Genomic DNA, 10,337 nt, shown 5'->3' on the forward strand with positions numbered 1-10,337 from the left:
CCCCTAGCAGTGCTCGGGTGCTGCCCCTACTTGTGCTTGAGGGTCACTCCCTGCACTGCTCAGAGACCGTGTAGTGCTGGGGATTGAACCAGGGTCAGCCATGTAAATGCCTGGCTTTAAAAAGTCTTGTACTATCTCTTTAGCCCTTCTCCTGAGAGTCTTTATTACTATATCCACTTATTTTTCTCTCTCAACAGCTACGGGGGGGGGGGGGGGGGGGGGGCAGGGTTAGCTCAAAGTAGCGATGAGCCCCGCGTCTGGGAAAGTTGGAACTATTTTTCCATTACTCCCTACTGTTCAGTCACATTACCCCCATTCTTCCTTCCACCCATCACACTCAACTAGAAGTCACCCAAAATCCCAATAAGGAGGAGGAGTTACCATTACTGCACAGACAGGATGATGGGGGAGCAGGGATGGGAGAAAGATCAGCACTTTATTTTGGATGTGTTTAAGTCTAGTATGGTTGTTCAATATCCAAGTAATAGATGCGAAATATATGAGGGTTAATAGTGAGGTCCAGACTGAAGATAGAAGTAGGGAATTGTCAGCTTATAACTTACTATTTAAAGTCTTGGCCAGAGAGACAGTTCAGGGGGTAAGGTGTTTGCGTTGCATGTGGCCAACCCTGATTTTGTCCCCAAAGTACCTCCAGTAGTGACACCTAAGCACAGAGCCAGTAGCAGCCCCTGAGCATTGCAGAAAATAATAATAATAACAATATTGATAATGATGATGCCTTGAGCTGAATGAAATCATCAGTTAACAAATGAGTATAGAAAAGAGATCTTAGAAGGAAGTGGAGAGATAGTATAGCAGGTACTTGCCTTGCATGCAACCAACCCAAGTTTGATCCCTGACACCACATATGGTCCCCTGAGCCCTACTAGGAGTGATCCCTGAGTGCAGAGCCAGGAGTAAGCCATAAGCACTGCTGGCCCTGGTCCCAAAACCAAGGAAAAGAAAAGAGAGCTTAGACCCAAGCTCTGTGGAAATGAGGAAGCATCAGCAAAGAAGTTCTATGTAAAGAGGAAGTCAGTAAAAGATTAAGTAGATGGAAGGATACTGTCAAAGTTAAGATATTCCCTCCCCCTGCGCTTTTGGTTTGATTTTTGGGCCACAACTGGCAGTGCTTGGGGACTGGCCCTTCCTTGGGACCTGGAGCATGCGAAGCACATGCTCCACTTCTTTGAGCCATCTACCCAGTCAGTAGATAAGTCTTGAGAGGTTTTTCTCTGAAGGGAAAGAGATGAAGGAGCATAAGCTGGAGGGAGAGACGTGAAAACAAAGAATGATTTTTTGGTTTTGATTTAAATATAAAATAAATAACATTGTATTCATGTACTGATGGAATCATCCAGTAAAGAGGAATATACTGATAATGGCAGGGGGGCATTGTTAAAGTAATGCTTATGAGTGGGTAAATCTAGGAACAGGGTGTGGATCTTTGAAAATGTATCCCCGAAGGAGAGAAACCAGGATGGTTGTGGTAGCTTATAGGATTCTCCTCAGATGCTCTTTTTAAGAGAGATCTTGGGGCTGAAGAGATAGTAGAGGGATTAAGGTATTTGCTTTGCCCAGCACGGCATATGGTCTCCGGAGCCTCACCAAGAGCACAGAGCACTGCTGAGTATGGACCAAAACAAATAAACCAGTAAAATCCTGACTATGTTCTAGGGGCCAGGGAGGCGGCTAACAGGGCTGGAGCATAAGACCTTGGATTTGATCCTCAGTGCTGCATGGCCTCTTATGCACAGCTGCTATAACCCTGGGTAGGGCCCCAGCACTACTGGGTTTGATTCCTGGCACCCCAGATGGTCCCCTGAACCCTACCAGGAGTGATCCCTGAATGTAGAACCAGAAAGAACCCCTGCACATTGCCAGGTGTGGCCCAAACCATTCCCCTCCCCCTGCGCCCCCTCCCACAAAAAAAAAAAGTAGGGGAACAAAGTTCAATTTTTAGGAGCTCAAAGGGCTGAGCACATGCATGTGCCTGAGGTTCGATCCCAGCACCACATGCCTCCCTACATCATGGGGTATAGCCCTGGTGGTACTGTTGGGAAGATACCCTCCCCCTAAAAAAAAGAGAAATTCAGATTTTGGTATCTAAATAAAGCATAGAAGAGAATAACTGCATGGGTAAAGGCAGTACTGAGTGGGAATTTGATCTCAGATTATGATGGCTCAAATGGGTGGAACACATAAACTTTGCTTGTAGGAGGCCCACGTTTGATCCCAGGTACTGCGTGGACCCCTGAGCACCTCCAGCAGTGATCCTCCAGTAATGCACTGGGAAGATCCCCTGAGAACCACAGGGTGTGCCCCCCACAAAACAGAGCACAACTAAGGCTGTGGTTTAGCCAAGTGATTTAATGCAGTACTAGAAAGCACGGGGAGTTCCATCTGTGGAATATAAAGTAACAGAATGGGAGACTAATACCCAAGAGTAGTAGAAATAAGCACCAGGAGGCTTGCTCCACGGCTTGGAAGCCGGCCTCAGTGCTGGGGGAAAAGGCAGCTCAGCTAGAGAAGGGAGCACCAAGTAAAGTGTGGTTGGAGGACCCACTTGGGATGGGAGACGCGTACTGAAAGTAGACTATAGACCGAACGTGATGGCCACTCAAAACCTCTATTGCAAATCACAACACCCAAAAGGAGAGAGAGAACAAAAGGGAATGCCCTGCCACAGAGGTGTGGTGGGGTAGGGGGGAGTACTAGGATCATCGGTGGTGGAGAATGAGCACTGATGGAGAGATGGGTACTCAAGCACTGTATGACTGAAACACAAGCACAAAAAAATATGTAAATCTATAACTGTACCTCATGGTGAGTCACTAATAAAAAATTAAAAAAAAAAAAAGAAAGAAAGAAAGCACGGGGAGTTCAAGGTGAGTGCACCAGGCCTGAGCACACCCAGGTATGGCCCCAAAACAAAAGAAAATAATAGGGAAAATATGGGTGTTTCAGATTGAGATTTGGAGGTACAGAACTACCAGTGAGGGTTAAGATTTGAGGGAATAGAGAAATAATACAGTGGGGGTAGGTCACTTGCCTCGCACATGGGGGACCCTTGCTCAATACCTTAGACAATCTTCAACCCCTTCAAGTTGTGATCCCTGAACTGAACTCAGAACCAAGAGAGTCAGCCCTAACCACAGCCAGGTGAGGCCCAAAAACAAACAAAAAGATTAAGATTTGGCACAGCCGGGAGTGGCACAGACACTGCGTTTTATTTTATGGTCTTCAGAAAAGCACAGCCTTGAGCGCTCTTGAGCGTGGTTGCTCGTGCTGAGAGAGGCTGTTTCTGCTCTGGCATTTCACACCTCACCCGGCAACCTCAAACTGCTGCGCAGTTCCCATCATCTTTCAGATCTGCTTCCTTCCTTATAATATTTGCCAGCAGGCCACAAACATTTGTTTGCCTTGCATAAAGTAAATGAATTGTGACTTTCCGGAGTAGCACAAAACTGGACATGTTAAGATTTATGGTTAAGAAATGGAAAACCGGGGCCGGAGAGAGAGTGCAGGAGATAAGGCACATGATTTGCGTGTGGCTACTGCAGTCACGACCCTGATTCAAATCTCCAGCACCACATATGTCCCTGAGCGCTGCTGGGTGAGGCCCAAAACCAAAAAAAAAAAAAAAAATTTAATGGAAAACCTGGAAATGTGATATAAAAATCAGAATTTAAAGTTTAGGTATAGTACTTCCAAATACTATAAACCAAGTGACTAGAAATACTAGAAATATATGGAAGCTAGAAATTTCTTCTGAACTAATTAACTTTAATGAAAACTGATTAGAATATGCAAGCAGTTAGCCTTATCTGGTCCTTCATCTGTGCCAGTAGATGATTTCACTGGAATGCAGTAAGGCCTAGGATAAAGACACACCCGCTCTCAGGGTGAGATGGGAGGGACACGGCCATTGGCCCAAAAGGAGGTAAATGATTTCTGAAAATGACTGTCACTGTCACTGTCCTCCCATTGTTCATCGATTTGCTCGAGCGGGCCCAGTAACGTCTCCATTGGAGACTTTGTTGTTACTGTGTTCGGCATATCAAATGTGTCACGGGGAGCTTGCCAGGCTCTGCTGTGCGGGCGAGATACTCTCGGTAGCTTGCAGGGCTCTCCGAGAGGGGTGGAGGAATCGAACTCGGGTCGGCCATGTTGGCTGCGTGCAAGGCAAACGCCCTACCGCTGTGCTATCACTCCAGCCCCTGAAAATGACACCTGGGCTAAACAGAAATTAGGCTAGGAGACACAAGATTACTTGGGTGGAGTTGAGTCCTGGACAGTACCTTAAAGGGCTGAGCACATGTTTGCACATGGGGGCCCTGGGTTCCATTCAGCAGACCGCTGCAGTATTCTAAGTGAGAAATAGGAAAGGCTTCTGGAAGGATGGTGAGAGGAAGAATGACCTCAGGAATATGAAAGGAATGAAGTGGGCAAGGCTTAGTAAGTTGATTGTTACTATGAAACTAAAAGAGGGGGAATCAGAGTGTTAATTTACCTCCTTATTGAACAACAGGGAGGGGGGGAATGTTTCTCAAAGAAACATTCTCTTTGAAACAGGGCTCAACAGGCTTGCATACATGCTTTGCCATGCAGTGGCCCAGGACCTGTTACCATATGGTCCTGAACAGTTAGGAGTGACCCCTGGCCCTGAGCACCTAGCCAGAATCAGCCTTTCATCACCCTCAGTGGTATCCCAGAAACCAACAAAGAGAGAACAATAAAAGGGGGCAAAATGGAGGACGCAGCTGGTCATCCCCCTCTCTGTGTCTCCCTCCCTACCACATTAACAGTCCTCACACTAGTGACCAGAACCCTTTATTCAAACAATCGTGTCACGTAAAACCCCAGGATATAACCACGGGAACAGAGCTAAAGGGATCCAAGGCAGCTATGGAGAGAGAGGCCTTTCAGTGCTGTGGTTTGAACCCCGCTCTCTGGAGTAGACTTGTCTTAAAAGACCTCTACCTTGGCCTCCAAACCACCATCCCTGCTGATTGTTGGGCCCAGAGCAGGACGTCTGCCTCAGATCACAGGGCTGCGCTCACTTTTGAAATCGCTGGCACTTGCATTTTCCTTTGGAGCCGGGAGCTCAGCCCCGGGGCTCCCCACCTGCAAGGCCTGTGCTCTGGCGAGGAGCCTCATCCTCAGCCCATAAGCGGATTGCTCTTGAGGCGTGTTTGCGTGTAAAATGATAAAATTTAATGAGGTGGAGTTATTGACCTTGACAATCTTTAATTATCTCGCCCTCCTGGAGCCAGTGTCCGGGGAAGTGGAGGGAGGACGGCTGAACATCCAGAGGTCTGCTCCAAGCTCTGCCATTTGCTAACGGATGACCTTGGCCTGTCCCTGAGCCTCATCCGCTTTGGTTTGTAGACCTGTTAGATGAGGACTGCATGGTCTCTGAGGCCCCTTCCAGCTCGAAATTCTATCAATTTAAAGTTGCCAGAGTTTTGGAAAAGGGCTTTTGATTAAAGAGTTTGTCTTAAGAGATTAGTGCCTGCTTGTGAGAAATGACCTGAACGTTTCGTGAGGGGGCACACAGGGAAAATGGCATCAGGTATTTATCAACCCGGCTCCGTCATTCTGTAGCCAGACAGTACACTTCGGACATGGGTTCTAGTAGGAATTTCCCATTCTCTTCCAAGTGTAAGTTTGGCTAAATAAACATGGTAATAGTCCACGAGTGCCTGGAATCCAGCTGGAATGGAAAAAGTAAGAGTTGTTAAAGATTTGGGGGGTGGGGAGGGGGGCCATGCCTCGTGGTGCTATTCAGTGTTCAGGGACCATTCTGTGCTCGGGATTGTACGAAGCACACTCCAGCCCACTGAACTCTTTCTGGCCTCTAAAGCCATCTCACAGAGAGTGGCCTCTTCCCCTTTTCTCTTGCCACCAGCCTTTAGAAGGGGTGGCCCCTTCTCTTCCCTATAGTTTTCCTGATGGATCGGTTATAAGTGGCTACAAAGCAAATGATTGCAAATGTTTACAACTTAAAACAACATGTATGACTACAGTGTCTGTGCGTCAGAAGGTGGATCTGACTTCCAGTCTCTTGCGAAGCAGCTGCCAAGAAGTAGTCAGGGGTACAGCTGTCAGCAGGCTGCTTGGACTTCCAGCTCCACTCTCGTGGCTCCTGGCAGGAACCTCTTTTCCTTACCAGGCTGGCTTCTCCCCAGCACTCCTTGAATGTTCTCATGACTTGACAGCTGATTTTCCCCAGACCAAGTGGTTCAAGAGAAGGAATGAACAGGACCTCCCATGTTTTTTGTTACTTAATAGTTGAAGTCATTCTACATCATTTTACTGTAGCCCATTTGATTAAAGCAAGCTACTAAGTGCCATCTACAAGGACAGGGAAGTGAGGTCGCCAGCAAAAGGCAGCATGTCAGGGACTGTCGGTTAATTTTAAAATGAGCGTGGTTGGCGTCGGCACTCGTTTCCTGAGGTGGAGGTGGCTAACAGAAGCACGTTGTATTCAAGAATTTGTCTTGCCAGACAAGAACTCAAACTAGTTCTAGATCTGGATAACTACTGCTTTTCTATATTTTCCCACCTCGAAGCCATACTCAGGAGCAGGGACAGGATTCAAGAGACAGAGCAGACCTGGGTTCTGTCCCCATTGCTGCTGGCCCCTCTCACCCCAGCACCAACAGTATTTTTAAAGACACGCTTGGCAGTTATTAAGGAACTGAATGAAGAGAAAAAAATAAGTATAAGCTTTAATTTATTGAACAAGTGTTCACCACATGTCACTATGTTCAGGGACACAAAATGAGTACATACTTGAGGAATTCCTACTCAGAAAGAAACAGTGAAGAAAAGGAAGGAGAGAAGCCAGAGCAGTAGTGTGGCGGGGAGGGCATTTGCCTCCACACAGCCAGTCCAGATTCGCTCCCCAGCGTCTCCTATGGTCCCCCGAGCCTGCCAGGAGTTATCCCTGAGCATTGAGCCAGGAATCATCAGCCCTGAGGAAGGGGAACAGACAGACTTCACAGCATGATAATTTAATAGTAAACATAGACAGGGGGTAATTTGGGTTCTGTGATGGGCACCCAACCAAGATGGGAAATAGGGAGGCTTTCAGAAAGCAGTGGCCGCCTCAGTGAGGTACCGCACTCATCACGAATCTCAGACCCAGAGTTCTGAACCACATGCAGTGAAGGACCTCACTATTCTTTTTTTTCCCTTACAGAGTGTCGCGGAGGCACAGTGCATTGCCAACCAAGTTCAGCTCTTCTATGCCACTAGTCGGAAAGAGACCTTTGGGTTGGTGGAAACCTTTAACTTCAGACCAAATGAGTTCAAATATATGTCTGTCATCGCTGAACTGGAGCAGAGTGGACTCGGAGCACAATTGAAAAGTGCACAGAACCAGGATAAGACTTAGAGCCGTTAGGTTTACTTCCAGAGTCTGCCCACCTTGGGCAGTCTGGAGCCCCTTGAAATCTCAGGAGGGAGCTCAGCATCTATCATGGACAATCTAATGAGCCATCGTGGAGGTGAGCCCAATTACTTGATATTCAGGAATGAAGGTACCCAAACATTCTGATAATGGTTTCCCAGCATATCTGAGATTCCTTCGTTTGCGTGTCTGCAGTTATAACCAGAAACCGCCAAAGATCTGCAGGATGGTTGCCTTGATTTTTGCCCTGTGTGATAGCACGTTTGCATTCTAGCCATGTGGACTGCGTCCACTTCCAAGTGATTGGTTCTTCATCTTTAAAAACCTGTGACAGGATAAATCAACTTGAAGGCCTGCTTTAGTAAGTTCTGGCTTCCTAGTACTCTTCCTGTGCACCGCTTGGCTGGCCCAAGGCATCGTTCAAGTATCCTTAAACCCTGCACCAACCAGACGTTACCCTCAGGACTGAGATTTCACCGTAGATCTCCCCCAGAGTCACCTTTAGTGTAGCTGGTTTGGACTATTCATAGATTTCAGGTATAGTTACACACATAGGTACAGCATCTACTTATTTTTCAAACCGGATTGTGGACCCTCTCCACTAATTCTGATGTTAGAAGCTGTGTTTCAAAGGAGGCAGATCAGTGCTCTGTAAATAAAGCAATGCTTTTATAAGGAAAGGATCCGTCCAGATGTATGTGTGTGTGTTTTTGTTTTTTAAACAACCCAAAAATTGTGCCAGTATGGTAATTTTTAAGTGAGTGGAAGCAAATGCTGGCAGATTGGCTGTGGGGAAAATATAGCAATAAAATTAAATCTGGCTTATCTTTATTTCATGACACAGTAAAATTTCAACGATCAAATAGTTGTCCATAGTGTTGGTACTGTGGGTTGATCTGATCCAACCTCATCCTTGGCAACAGTTGCTCAAAATGCAAAAAATAAGAAAAGAGCTCCCCAGCATTGGAGTTCATGATTGCTCTGTCTAGTCCCTGGGGTGACTTTCGGCTCAGTGATAGACGATGCCGTTGGCCACACACCAGCTTTCTGGGCCTGCAGTCCTAGGGCACCGCTCTTTGCTCTCCCTTTCCTTTTCTTGATGGAGCGTCACCCCACTTTGTCTGCGCATCCTACCTCAGATGTGGTTGTATGTCATGAATATAAGTTGCCTTGGGATTTAATGGCGATTTGTGGTTCGTGTGTTTGTTCGCTTCATCACAGAAGACGGCATAGTCTGGGCCTGACCCCAAGTCTTTCGGTGGGGTTGAGCTGCCCGTTCTCTTCTCAGCTGTGTCAGTTGCACTTTTGGAATCTGTGTAGAAAGAGACAGATGGTCTTTATTTAAACAACCTGGAAAAGCTGTTAGCCGTTCACAATTTTTTAAAAGATTCGACTATTTCTAAATGCAGATTCTGTATCTCATCCTGACAGGGGTGTTTTTATTTGGGGGGGGGGGGTGTTGTTTTGTTTTGTTTGGTCTTGGTTTTGGTTTTGGAGGCTTTTTTTGTTTTTAGAAATTTGTGGATGTTTTGAGTTCCCAGAATCTTTGACATCAGATAGAGTTTCTTTTGTGGGTCTCCAGTTATCACTTGCTTTGACTTTCAGACACACCCAGTTCTTGTATGATTTTATAACATCTGCGCCAAGGGTGAGAAGATGATGGGAAAAGTAATAAAAACTGTTTGTCTTATTGTTCCTCCCAGCTCTGCCCTAAAACTCCATCTGCCAAAAGAAAGATATTTTCATGGACAGTTACATTGAATATTAACATGGTAAAGTGCCATCTGGCTGTTATATTTTCTGTGAGATCTGGAAAAGAAAAATGTAATGTTTCATCAGTGATTTATGTCCTGGTGAATGGTGTATACAAAGTGGACAGGCTTTTGGTTAGGTGAATCTGACTTCATCAGCACTATAAATGTTGAACAAATTATTTACACTCTTAATTGTTTCATCTGGAAAAAAAGGCATAACAATATCTACCTTGTAGGATTGTTGTAAGGGTTAATATGTCTAGACCAGTAGGGCTTAATGTCAGCTCTCTTCCTCTTCTCTACTTCTACTGTGTCTCCTTCAGCATTCACAGATGAGCATTTCAGATGTGCAGGGCAACAGGGGCGCGGCTTGGTGATGAACATTGACCCTGCATGTGAGACCCTGATTTCCATTCCTGCACCACATGCCCCTCTGGGTGTGACCAAAGAACGAAAACAGATCTGCAGATCATTCTCGATTCCAGTTCAAAGGGGCAAACCTTATCTCATAGGTTATCAAACTTTAAATTGCAATGGAGAACTTTAAAAGGCAATTTTTCAGGTCTCAAATCCCAACCTGCTGAGTAAACCTTGGCAGGAGGCTCTGAGAATATGCATTTTAATACCTGCTCAGGATTCTTTGGGTATAAGTAAACCAAAAATGCCCATTAGCCAGATCTTTCTTTCCTACGGCCATGGATTCTAGGAATTAGGTTGCTCCGCTTCTTGCCTCCCACTGTGGTCTCTTTGCGTATTCTAGAGCATAGGTCCTTATGTGTCTTTTCCTTCTCAGACTGTGAGCTCCCTGAGGGCCAGGGTTTGTCTTCATTTCCCATGGGTTGGAAAATGGAAGATGCTCAGTCATTTGTTGAATAAATAAATAATATGGGTTTCAGCTAATACATCTTGATCAAGTGTGTGTGTGTGTATTTAAATACTGCTTTTTTAATTTTTTTAATAATTTTATTTATTGAATCACCATGAGAGCAGTTACAAAGCTTTTGGATTTAAGTCTCGGTCATACAATGAAACACCCGTACCTTCACCAGTGCCCATTCTCCACCACCAAAAACCCCAGTATGCCCTTATCCCACACCCTCCCCCTACCTGTGGGGCAGACAATTTCCACATTACTCTCTCTCTACTTTGATTACATTCAATATTTT

The 10,337-nt window shown here is 45.8% G+C and overlaps 1 protein-coding gene across 1 annotated transcript in view; it reads left to right on the top strand.

The window, feature by feature from the left end:
* ATPAF1 (ATP synthase mitochondrial F1 complex assembly factor 1) overlaps positions 1–9,869 on the top strand; it is a 31,728-nt gene extending 21,859 nt beyond the window's left edge. The window contains exon 9 of the mRNA XM_056122185.1: positions 7,208–9,869. Within this exon, the coding sequence (XP_055978160.1) occupies positions 7,208–7,402 (195 nt within the window). The 3' untranslated portion in view covers positions 7,403–9,869. The remainder of the gene's footprint in view (positions 1–7,207) is intronic.
* The last annotated feature ends 468 nt before the right edge of the window (positions 9,870–10,337 follow it).

This window comes from Sorex fumeus, unplaced genomic scaffold (assembly GCF_029834395.1).
Source record: "Sorex fumeus unplaced genomic scaffold, SorFum_2.1 ptg000045l, whole genome shotgun sequence".
Classification (NCBI taxonomy): domain Eukaryota; kingdom Metazoa; phylum Chordata; class Mammalia; order Eulipotyphla; family Soricidae; genus Sorex; species Sorex fumeus.